Source organism: Argentina anserina, chromosome 2 (genome assembly GCF_933775445.1).
Source record: "Argentina anserina chromosome 2, drPotAnse1.1, whole genome shotgun sequence".
Lineage (NCBI taxonomy): Eukaryota > Viridiplantae > Streptophyta > Magnoliopsida > Rosales > Rosaceae > Argentina > Argentina anserina.
Genome location: NC_065873.1, coordinates 27755956 through 27769174, shown reverse-complemented (window position 1 = coordinate 27769174; position 13219 = coordinate 27755956). Strand labels below are relative to the sequence as shown.

The 13219-nt window shown below is 36.6% G+C and overlaps 2 protein-coding genes across 2 annotated transcripts; both read left to right on the top strand.

Moving 5' to 3' along the window:
- Positions 1-7866: 7866 nt before the first annotated feature.
- LOC126783789 (uncharacterized) lies at positions 7867-10121 on the top strand. Its single transcript, XM_050509321.1, has 2 exons — positions 7867-8237; positions 9418-10121. Exons 1-2 carry the CDS (start codon positions 8070-8072, stop codon positions 9955-9957), a joined length of 708 nt encoding a protein of 235 aa, XP_050365278.1. The 5' UTR covers positions 7867-8069; the 3' UTR covers positions 9958-10121.
- A 1266-nt stretch (positions 10122-11387) lies between these two features.
- On the top strand, positions 11388-12568 carry LOC126783505 (glycosyltransferase family protein 64 C3). The gene is given in 2 exon segments (XM_050508983.1): positions 11388-11655; positions 11658-12568. Coding segments are annotated over 2 exon segments (1026 nt in total). The 3' UTR covers positions 12416-12568.
- Positions 12569-13219: the final 651 nt, after the last annotated feature.

The window sequence follows — 13219 nt, the reverse complement described above, 5'->3', positions numbered from 1 at the left end:
TAAACCATGTTCAAAACTGACGAAATTTTTACAGGGTCCCTAAATATATATATCGATCACATCTATCGGTGTCGATCGACAATATTTCGAAACTAGAATTTATTTGTGACTTTTAAAAAAATGTTTTCTAATAATTCTTTTATTGTTCCAAACCCTTATATAAGAGTATTATGTTTGTTTTTCTAATACAAGCCCGCAAGACCCGCTTTAGGTGGACGGGGTTGGATCTTCATATTTGTAAAAATACTGTTGTGAAATTTTATTTAAAACACTCGCAAGTGCAGGAATCTTCGTTAGTATAGTGTATGAGTATGAAGTCGTTCCAACTAGTGATTTAGAATCGATTTAATCCTAACTTAATTGATCTAAACTAAAAACATAGGTTTTAGGTTTTCAAATAAAAAATTATAAAAGAAAGAAACAAGATATAAAACTAGGTTATCAGAATCAACCACTAACAATCTTATTTATATATCAATACAACTAATGAATTCTTTTGTATCTCTAGATGACAATTCTCGTATCTAAGTCCAGGTACGGCACTTAGACCATAGTTTTCCTTAAGTGTATGATACTTTTCAAGTACGGTAGATGTCGTATATCGTAACATGCAGTCTATCTAGGTACGACATAAATTTAACATGAAAGACTCATTACGTTCTAGAAAACAAGAGAATCATGCAAACCATTACTTCATGTACGACAATAATGTAATTCACAACTCTTAATCACAAGAAGCTAAGTTGAATTATATTGCAGGTAAGCCTCAAATTCATCTTCTAATTACTATATGCAAAACCCTAAGATGATCAATCAAAGAACTTAAACATAAAGCATCAATTCAAATAGTGACTAAGACTTCATCATTAAAAAAAATTATAAATCCATCAATGAAACATCAAACTACAAAAATAATCATGATATGGCATCATCCTAACCTCAGAAAAAGATTTAACAAATTACGACTAAGAAAAATATAACAAAACATAAAAAAAAATGGAATGGTGAAGATGGATAGATGGATGGTCTCTGCTCCTTTGGCATCTACATTGTGCTCTGGAGACCTCCCTCTCATATGAAATTTTTGCTCCTTTATATCGAGAAGATTCTTACTCATCTTTGACTTCCGTTTTCTTGTAAGACTTGATTTAAGACTCCTAACTTGATATGGAATGAGAAAACCTTGAAATATCTTTTGTAAAAGTAGGAATCCATGTACTATCTGCATCTTCATCTGATCATTGACCTTGATGTATTAAAATTGATGCATTTGTGCCATGAAACTTGAGTTCTCCATGAATGCTAGTGAACCCGGGTAGGTTTCAACTCTGACATCTCGACGATCATAACTTCCTCTCAGATTATCGAAATTAAGATCCGTAAAATCCTACATAAAATAGACATCCGTATCTTTCCAGTGGTATAAGGCTCATGGTCTGATTTGATCTGGAACTCCCACAGTAGCTCTGCAACGTCACAAGCTGCACAAGCAGATTTTGACAATGAAAAATATAATCGCCATTTAATATTTATTAATTCATTTTAGCCTATTTTCTTCTATTTTTGACACAAACCTATAAACACACTAAAATAACATAAATCAATCATAAATTGGAGAACTAAACATATAAACCAAGGATATGATGCATAGAAAAATAGGATAATACGAGTACATCAAATACCCAACCCGGCCCGGCCCGTCACTTATTTAAATTTACTAAGACCCGGCCCATTGACGATCCCTAGATGAAATTACCCTCAAAGTTTAAATTACGGTTGATTTTTCTTTTCAGACTATGCATGGTCGGCATGGAGCACAAGTATGCTTTCTTTATTCCAGTTTATTGGTTAATAAAGTTTTGCTTCTATTATCTTCAGTTTAGGGTTTGGTTCTATTGATAAGAGAGGTATATCTTTGGTTTCTTGGAAGGATTGTTGCTTGCCTTATAAAGAGGAGGGTTGGGTCTCAAGCAGTTGACGATGTGGAATCACTCTTTTGTTCTTAAAAAAGCATGGGAGGTGTTTTCCAGCTCGTCGGAGGGTTGTGATTTAATTCGCACCAAATTTTGGAAGAATGACCAGCTACGAAGCTCTTATGTTATTTCTTCAATATGGCCAGGTATAAGAAAATATTGGGACATTGTCATTGCAAATGGACGTTGGATTCTTGGAGATGGTTCAAAGGTTTCTTTTTGGCATGATAATTTCATGGGTAGGCCTCTCATTCATTTTTTTAACGTGAATAGGGGGTTATCTCATCAAATGGAGGTCAAAATCATTGATTATGTCCATGATGGAAGTTGGAATTTTCCCTTCCTTTTGCACTTTCACTTTCCAGCGTTATGTGCTCTTGTGAACAAAGTTCTAATCTCTATCACTACTCCTATTGAATACAAGCTTATTTGGTCTCCTTCTTCATCAAGGGAGCTCACTGCTAAAGAAGCGTATAGTTTATTAAAGCCGACTACTCCTCCATTGATATGGGGCAAGCTAATTTGGGAAAAGTACATTCCTCCTCGCATTTCTCTATTGACTTGGAAAGTTCTAAGGGGGCGGGTTCTATCAGAAGATTGTTTACAGAGAAGAAGCATATCTCTAGCTTCAATATGTGTGCTTTGTCGCTGCCATGGAGAATCATTAGATCATATTTTTCTTCATTGTTTTTTTCTCAGCAGCTATTTGGTCCATTATGCTAGAGAAATTTGAGCTTCATGGTGTCCCGAACTCTATTATTGATCTTTTGAATATGGGGTTGTCGGCTGGCCGAAGTTCTCAATTACATGATCTTTGGGTTGCATGTTTTGCCTCAGCTCTTTGGTTCATTTGACATTGTGGAAATCGAACCCGGTATGATGGTATTGAAGTTATTGTTTCTCAAGTTTGCCGTTTAATTACGGGTAATGTTACAGCCTCTAGTAAGTTGTCTTATGGTTCTATGTTTAATAATGTTCAAGAGCTTTGTGTAATTAAAAGTATGGGTGCTAGTTGCAAGCCTCGTTGGGCACCTCGAGTGTAATATCCCGGAAATTTATTTATTTTTCTAATTATTGTTCGGAGATATTTAAATTAGTGGTGATCCGATTATATAGTACGAGAGAGAAAACGAAAGTGTTTGAGCGATTTATACTCAAAAACGTTACCGTGAGGGGTCAATAGTTGACTTTTTATCCGTTAGGAATCTCAGAAAACTTCATTCATGAAAGTCGTAGAGTTCGTAGACGCACGAACACACTTTAATCGGATGTCATATGTGAAAGTTGTTAGCAACGGAAGTTTAATTTCCAATTTTGTGATGAGTATAAAAGAAAAGAGATGAGATTAAAAATCAGAAAATCAGTTTTTTTCTCAAATCAGCTCGGTTACTGTTCACATGATTTTTCCTTATTTGTTGCCGAATCTTTCTCCGGCCATATCTCCGTCGTCCGGCGACAGAATTGAGTGAGACCGGTGGCGTTGAAACCGTCTCTTCGTCCCCTACCGATCTGGGTTAGTGTTTGGGAGAGTTAGAGTTGTTTAAAGCTTGTAGAATGTATATCAACCCTCTAAAATAGTTTTATCTATTTTGAAACACACAAGGAGAATCAACGATTTCTTTTTCTAGGGTATATGAATAGTGCCGATTTTATGTTCTTCGTCGATTGGATTGTTTAAGCTTCAATTTAGACTTTGGTGTCAACTAGAAAGTTATTGGAAATATTGTTTAGATTGTGGTAGTAAATTTTGGTGATCATTGGTGGTCACCGGAACGGTGGCGGCACATGAACATTGTTTCGTGAACACTGATTTTATGACAGTGATTTATTATCAGTGTTCAGCTGTAATGAATATTCACCTAAGATTTTACGTATAGTTTTGTAAGCACTTTATCATACTATTAGGTGATCGACGAAATGAGTGAGGGAATCGATCTCGGTGTCGTGGAAGTTGCACGCAGGAAATAAGGTGAGTAAATCTCACAATGGTCATCATGATCGAAGTAGTGTTATAATTATTGAATTTATTTTGAGTTGTTAACATAGTCATTGCATCACTAGCTTATAAAATTTGTTCTAAAAATATGTTTTGGTTTAAATTACGTGAATTTGATCATCTACGGTTCATGGGTAAGTGAAACATTATTTTAATAAATGATTTTAAAAGATTTTAGTGATTATGGACCATGGTGAATGTGAGTAAATCTCACTATGAAAAGTCTACCCTTGGCGGTGACTCATATTTATGATTTCTTAAAAAAAGTGAATTGTGACATCTATATAATATAGTAGGGCTGGGATCGGTACGGTTTGGTTCAGGATTCGGCCAAAACTGATACCAATACCGATAATTTATTCAGTTTCGGTTTCGGTTCGGGATAATAAATTTGAAACTTAATACCGAACCGAACCCGTACATATCGATTCGGGATGGGTTCGGTTCGGTAAAATTGTACACTTTTGCATGTATTTATATCTATTTATAACTATTAGCTAATATAAATTAACATTCTAAGTCCTTAAAAGTACAATGTAAACCTAAAAAACTAAAGACAATATTGAAAATGCATATGTTTAATATATTTTATACATTCGGTACGAATTATACATATACCGAACCGTACCGTTTATAAAATTTAGGTATTAAATTCGGTACGGGATGAAGACATTTTACCGATTCGTCCCGACCCGTCGGTATTCGGTACGGGACGGTCGGTTTCGGTACCATTTTTTCGGTACCAACTCCCACCCCTATAATATAGTGGGTTGTGTATGTGTACAAAAATAGTAAATACGATACATATATATGAGTTGTTATATTATATAATGTTACGGTTCTTATTTCAAAAAATGAGATTATATTTTGGTGATGATATTTATATTGTTGTACAAAAGTCGCTTGGTTGTAGTACATAAACATGTGTTGATTGTTATATTGTATGTGGTTTTAACATTGAGTCTTGTTAAAACGTTTTATGGTCTTCGGACGTTTTGGTAGTAATCGAAACCAAGCCTTAGCCATGTGTCGGTTACGATTCAGTTAGAGCTCTAGTTTGTTTGTCGGTGTACTGCATGAGTGGTAACAGATGAGTTGCCTAAGTCTCATGAGTACCCATATTTTTTAGTGATATTGGGTAACATATGAGTTGCTCAGTGTCTGTCAGTGTACTGCATGAGGGGTAACATATGAGTATCTTGGTCTCATGAGGACCCATGTTTTAAATGATTTTGGGTAACCAGATGGGTTGCCCAGTGTCTGTCGGTATACTGCATCAGGGGTAACAGATGGGTTGCTTGGGTCTCATGAGTATTCATATTTTAAAATGATTTTGGGTAACAAATGGGTTGCCCAGTGTCATGATTACACATATTTTTAGATGGTATTGGGTAACAGATGGGTTGCCCAGTGTCACATGAGTATGTTAGTCTTTAAATGTTATATGTCATATTTCCTTTGTTTATGCGACGTATGTTATACTGTTGGTTTACTCATACTAGCTGAAAAGCTTACGAGGTTTGTGTTTACAATCTTGGTGCATCAATTCGATGGTGTAAGAGATAGTTCTGCAAGTGGGGATTAGCAGATTCAGATGACTTACTCTGAAGATTTCTTTATTTTATTTTGTTTGCGGTGAGGATTGAGTGAATTTTACATTTCCATTGGTTATAATACTGAGATATAAACTGGTTATGTATTATTCAAGTCGAATGAGTCGTGTTGTGGACTTAGTTTCGATACACTATTATTATAAGATGATTTCAATATTTTGAGATTTTTTTAGAGTTTTCATGGCTTCGAATTCGAATTTTTATCATTTGAAATTTCGGGACAGTGACATCGAGTGATTGAGGTGAACTGGTTAACCCCTCCTTTTAGTTTGATCAAAGTTAATACTGATGGAGCATGAAAAATTAGTTTTAATAAGGCAGGCTATGGTGGTGTTTATAGAGACTACACATGTACGGTTTTAGGTGCTTTCTCTTCTACTTTTGATATCCCTAGCTCAGTTGCTCCTGAAGTCATGGCGGTCATTAAGGCTATTGAACTAGCTTGGGTTAGAGACTGGAAGTTTATATGGTTAGAGGTGGACTCTTATCTTATTTTTCTTTATCTACAGTTTTCTCATCTAGTTCCTTGGCGTCTTCGTGTGAAGTGGTCCAATTGCTTGCATCGAATCTCCCAAATGTACTTTAGATCGAGCCATATTTTTCGTGAGGGCAATCAAGTTGCTGATGCTCTTGCTAATTTCGGTGCTTCTTCAGATAGTTTTACTTCATGGGATTTAATTTCAGATTTTCTGGTGAGTCACTGTAATAGAGATTGATTAGAATTTCTTAATTTTCGTTTTCGTTAACTGTTTCTTAGTTGGTTGATGGATAATTTTGTTTGTTATTATTTATTTCTCTTTATATCTTTTTTTCTTTCAATAAATTTTCGTAGAAAGATGTTGGTCTTCTCTACGCTTATTAAAAAAAAAATCTTCAGTTAATCATCCGTGTGTGTATCCCACTATAAATGTTTGGACTGCTGACTGATCAAACACGAATGTATGTAGAGGCTAGGATAGAGGGACCTTGATTAAGTACCCTGATCATCCTAAATATTTATACAGACGTACGGGCATTGCCCAAAACGGCACATTATAAGCTAGTAATATTGTTGTATTTGATTAGGTCTATATAGTTGCTTCATTGCTGGCGCACAGTCGACGATAACTAAGTGGATATGTAATCTCCTACTTGTGGAAGAACCTAATTGTGATAGTGCTAAGATATTAATAAGTAGACGATCTGAACTTACATATTTCTTTTTTAGTGAGAGAGATCCAAATGACCGAACTAGTTAGCTACAATAACCAATCCAGGTATCGAGAGCAGATGGGATCAACCAATCAACTTACAAATATTGGCTGGATATTATTGATTGTCATTGATGAACATTGCATGGATATATAGATTATATCTTACGTACTAATTTAGTGATACAAAATTTATGATCTTCGTTTTTTTTCTGCATCCAGTTGAGGAATTATAAGTAACAGATTAATAGGAAAGTGAAACGGCTCGTTGGATGTTGATGTTGATTAGTGTTACGTATTGCTTAGTTAACCTTCCCTCAAATTAGTGGATCGACATAATATGCTGGTATATATAGTCCTTGGTGAGTCATGAACAAAGCGTGCTCTATGAACCCGTTCCTTGTCAGACTCTCACTCTCTTTGCTCATGCATTTACCCTATAGCCTTCTTTGGTTTAGAGTTCACGTTTAATTGTGAACCATACAGAGATGGGATATGATATATAAATGACATTCACTTCAAGAAAATGTCAATAGATTTCAGTTTGATAGTGAATAATTATTCGACCTCGGACACAAGTCTACAAATTTTCTAAAAAAATAAACACGATTGTTATTAAGCCAATTTGTGGAAAAAATATTATATGTATCCGGTACACATAATAATTACTCTTTAGTACTGTTAGTTTCTGACCTAACATTTAAAAATTTTACTTTATCAAATTACTTAGTGCTAATCTATATATGCAATGGTCATATAATTAAATGCACTCAAACAACATATAATAATAAGGTAGACAGAGCCAAACTCTCGATCGGCCTAGCTAGCATCTCCTCATAGACTAAATGCGGCAAATTGGCATAGAAAATAAGCTCCATTGATAAAAGAAAATGGTTAGAAAAACAGTGAGAGAGACAAAAAAAGCTAAATATAAGGTGGACAGATGAGAAAAGGCAAAGATTAATTATTCATATATGCATGATATAACCCCCATTATTAGACTCATGTCTGTAATTTAGCAATAAAGTGTGGGTTTTGCTTTTCGTAATGCTACTTTAGTTGCTGTGCTCATGTTTTATCCTCGTCCTCCTTGACGACGAACTATGTATAGTGAGCTCCGGACTAATGAATTACACAGTTAAACAAGTCCAGATTCATTTCTGTATTATATATACAGAGCTGAGCCCAGGCACGATAGTGGAGGCTGGGAAACTGAAGGCTATATATTTATAGGAGCAAGAAGAGGAAAAACACTCAAGTTGTGTGAGAAATAAGAAGAGAGCTAGCTAAATATATCATGGAATGGAGAAAGTGCTACTTGGATGTGATTCTGGTTCCCCTAGGGTTTCTGATAACAGCTGGTTATCATGGATGGTTGTGGCACAACGTTCGTAATAATCCAGAGACTACAATCATCGGCATAAATACCAGAGGAAGAAGATTATGGGTCTCTGCAATGATCAAGGTACCTATCTATATAGAATAACTATTCGTACGCTGTCTTAAACTAATCATTCATATGGGGTTAAAGTCATTCGTCTTATACTCTTATTTGTCTACGTATATGACTAAAATTCCGGTACACATTTGTGGTCAGATTATGAGGAATTTCATATGAAATATAAACTTAGCATTGAGTTGTACGCATTAATTTAGACTCTTCGATCAATTCATTACCGGTTAATTTTAGTTGTGTGACCTAAATTTTTTATTAAACTGAGAAGTATCTAGAACCGGAAGTGATTATTTCATATCAGATCAAACTTACTTGATCGATCAAGAACTAAAAGTACTGTGGTTATTTGTGCATCATGTATTCTCGAACAAATGGTGATCGACTCTATACCTACTAAGTTTTTGACACCGTTTGTAGTTAGTGGGAAACAATCCTTCAATTTTAGGGCTCAATCAATTAAGAGCATTTTCCATTTTTCCGTTCATTTATGGTAGTAAAAGAAGTATATATAACAGTAACATCGTAGCGTAGTCAGTCCGACCAGCACAAGCTATGAGATAACTCGAGCTAATTGCAGGACAGACACCGTACTACGCAAACATATTCTTCCTTTTACTTCACAAATCCACTCAGTTAGGTTTTCTATTGCCTCCCGCGTCAGCTACTGCATTACTGCAACAGCAGCAGCAGTACTGCTTAATTATATTGATTGGTTTTTCATCATTACTGCAACAGCAGCAGCAGTACTGCTTATATTGATTGGTCCTATGAAAAACAGGGTAAAGTTCAATCATTGACTAAAGATTTACGAGTATATATCGTTTTCTTTCTGCCTTTGAGTATAAGCCTTATTGAAACAATATTGCCCGATCGAGGTACCAAGTAAAATTGCAAAATTCAGAGCAAAGGCTTGGATAGTTGGATATATAAGACCCAAATTAAGTTATAATACCCAAGTGCATGATGATCATGATCAGTGGGATACAAAGGATATAAGATAATAAACCCTAAAAATTGATAACTTCTGATATATGGGGTCAATCAAATGTTTAATTAATTCTTGACCGTAAAACATTCTAGAATTTAAAGCAAATGTATTCTACTTTGTAATTGAACATCACTGCTTTAGTACCCTGATATCAGTGATCTATACGTAACTTATGCTACAAGCCTACAATGACTTTGGCAGGACAATGAAAAGAAGAACATTCTGGCAATCCAAACGCTTCGAAATACGATCATGGGATCAACCTTAATGGCCACCACGTCGATCCTTCTCTGCTCCGGCCTGGCGGCCGTGATTAGCAGCACGTACAGCGTGAAGAAGCCACTGAACGACGCCGTCTACGGAGCTCATGGGGAGTTCATGGTCGCCCTCAAATACGTGACCCTACTCACCATTTTCCTCTTCTCCTTCATGTGTCACTCGCTTTCCATCAGGTTTATAAACCAAGTGAACATCCTCATCAACAGTCCTCAAGATCCCACTTCGCCAGTGACCCCCGAGTACGTGGCGGAGCTTCTAGAGAAAGGTTACATTCTGAACACTGTGGGGAATAGGCTGTTCTACGGAGCACTGCCTCTACTGCTTTGGATTTTTGGGCCGGTGCTGGTGTTCTTGTGCTCCATAACCATGGTGCCAATGCTTTACAATTTGGATTTTGTGATTAGAAGCCCTGATCAGAAAGGAAAGAATATGGATTCTTCTGGAGATTCGGACTTTGTTTGAATATGCCAATATCCCTACTCATCGTCGAGGCATTTGGTGATGATTCAATTAGTTGGAACGAAGATAAACAAAGAAACGAGTGCAATTTCAAGAATTTTTGTATAAATGCTTTGTTATCTCTTATGATTTCCCTCAATCTTACACGACTCTATCATTTCCTGCTTTACTTAATTTTGAGCATGCATATCATGCATGATGCAACCCATCAAGGCATCAAGCAAAGGAAACGACTGTACACCTTTGGGAGAACCGGAAAGTATTTTCCAAACATTTGATCAGATATTACATTCACAAATCACAATCATTAGAAAAGAATTGGTGACTAAATTTGATTTCCAACTTCTTGAAGTAAAGAGTAGAAATAAGAAATTTTATGTCCCTTTAAGTCACACGGGGCCTGAATGTAATCGTTTATAAAGTAAAAAGTATGGAGCATATATATACCATGCGAAATGACTTGAGAACATGAGAATGGGGAAGTCTTTATTGGTTTGTATATGGTGCTTTGGAGCATGCTACTCTACTGTAATCAAGTGGTATGCGTTGGGAGAGTTTACTTCTCTTGATCCGTTACCATAGCTCACATTTTTACTCAGAATAGGTTTTACGTTTTTCTTTTTCATCCAGATCCCAAAGCCGCGCCTTTGGAGTTGAAATATAAATCCTTCATATATAAAAAATCGATTTCAAATCCGAGGAAAACCGAGTGACCGGATCGACGTTCCTTCTTCTTGGTAGGAGAACCCAACTCTGCCTCTGAAGCGTCTCACTGCGATTCTGCTTAGTGATTAGGTACCAACTTGGGCAATATCTTCTTTTCAATCTCACTATTTTGCAACTACTTGTTCTTGTTGCGGTAGTTGGTAGTTGGTTGGTTGTAGCTTTGTATATTCAGCTACCTTGCAAGTATTGAATCTTAGCTAGAAACCCAAGTTAAACTCTATGACATTCTTTCTATTTGGGATCGATTGAATGAGGTGATATGCTTTGGCTTGTATTTTGGACTAGAACTGATTCGAAGATACTCTCGTAATTAAGTTTATGCCTTTACTGTCGGACACATCTCATCGTGATCAAAGACCATTCTTTTGTTTGGGAAATATGTTTTTTCTTTACTATCGAAATGATGGCTGGTATTCTACATTGGATTGCATGAGATACTTTGTGTTATTAATTGCTTTCTGCATTTTACACGAAATAAGTTTGAATGTCTTGCTACTTGTTGCAGTGTGATAATTTTGATTCCGGATTTTCGGTCTTCTCACAACAAATTGATAATTAAGGGGGATTTGGTCTGTTTGTCAGTGCGATTGGGGTTATGTTGTTGTATGCAAAGAGTGTCGTGATATATAGAGGTTAGAGTCACTCTTTTGATGATTCTCATTATGGTTGATGCAAACATTATAATGAGTTAGAATCACTCACTAGATATGAATTGCTTGCAAACAACCTTTGTCATTCTCGGCTTCATATTCTTCTTCTACTCTGTGGAAGTTCTTGTGCTTTCTTATCGTACCATTTCCTCCGATCCTTGTGACCCTATAGCTCAGCAGGACCCAAGAACTCTCCTCTCGGACCAGCTAACAGTCCTAATCAATGGCTACTCAGAGACACGTATCCCTCTCATCTAATCTATTGTCACTGCATGTGCAGCCTCCTCTTTGGTGTCATCAATTCTTGTACTTTGGGGAAACCCTTCAACCCATCCCAAACCTTGGCCCAACATGCCAACAATCTCACACAGTTCTCATTTGGCTTTAATAGCATCTTCTTAATCTGTCAATCATCAAACAGTCTCAATAACTGGTTCCTCCCCAGACCCTTAATGAAGACCCGAGCTGTGTTGGTGTGTGATGATGATGTTGAGGTTGATCCCAAATCCTTTGAATTTGCATGTCAAATGTGGGGATTAAACCCTGCTCGTCTCATTGGGTTCTTTGTCAGATCACATGACATAGACTTATCGATGAAAGAGTGGATTTAGACTGTGCATCCAGACAAGTACTCAATTATTCTCACTAAGTTTATGATTTTGAAAAGTGAGTATTTGTTTCAGTACAGCTGCGCAGGAGGGCTTGTGATGGCCAACATGAGGAAGATCGTGGATAAGATGCATAATTGTGAGGACATATTAATGAATTTTGTGATTGCAGATGAGGTCAATGCCGGACCTATATTGGTCGGTGCTGAGAAGGCCAGAGATTGGGGGGATGCACGCAATGATCATGACCATAGGGATGGTGAAGGACGCCGAGGATCGACTGGGGTGGTTGCGCAGGTGGGTTCTAGTAGTAGGAAAGAGAAGCATAGGAAGAGAAGAGGGGAGTGTATAGGTGAGTTTCATAAGGTTTTGGGGAGAATTCCTCTGAGGTATAGTTATGGGAAGGTAGTCAATTCTGTTGGTGAACAAGGGCTGTGTCAAAAAGGAGGGAAATTGGTGCTTTGTGATCAATCATAATTGATGCCCTTTTTTGAAATCAAAATAGAGTAGCACTTCTTCCCCATTCTGCTCAAGAACCAAGCGATGCCTGCTTGATTATATTGATATTTTAACGAGTTTAAAGTAATGTGTTCTGTAGTTACTAACATTATGATGCTACCTTGCCAATGCAGTTTCTCATGTTCTCTGCTAATCAGCCTTATCTTACTATCTTAGCTGTCTCATGTATGGCATTGTTGTCAAAATGGATTGGATGGCTGCTGTACAACTGTTCTACATTGAAATGATTTTTTTTTTTTTAGAATGAATTCTACATTGAAATGATTGAATCATACTACCTATGAGATCGATCGTCTTGTACCTTTGTACTGCTCAGTTCTTTGAAGAAATGAAAAGGCATTTTGTCTTTTGTTTAGTTGTCTCATGTTTGATTTATACTTGGTGCTTTAGGAGGTTTACAGTAACAATGTTCTTTACCTGGATCCGCCATTGTTCTTTACTTATGATCATAACGCTGCCTTGTAAATATACTCCATGTCCTGCAGCTAATAGCCTAATATCTTTTATGTCACGTGTTTGTTGTTGTCAAGTTGGACTGAATGGCTATTTTCCTACATTGATCAAACAGATGTCTCACATATTTGCATAAAGGAAATGCCAAAATTTTCAGGGCAAATATCGACAATGTTGTGGTAGTACCAGAAACATTTAGTCTCCAGATTGTTTTCTGCAAGGAAATGGTGGAATGGAGCTGCACAGAACCGTTCCTCAGCATCCAGTTGAAGCAACAGCCGCAACTCGATCATCTGAGGGAAATTTTTT

What these genes read in the sequence shown, in the direction of transcription:
- LOC126783789 (XM_050509321.1), top strand. Translation starts at nt 8,070, where the DNA reads ATGGAATGGAGAAAGTGCTACTTGGATGTGATTCTGGTTCCCCTAGGG. An exon ending in GGGTCTCTGCAATGATCAAG is followed by an intron (nt 8,238 to 9,417) that starts GTACCTATCTAT and finishes TGACTTTGGCAG; the next exon opens with GACAATGAAAAGAAGAACAT.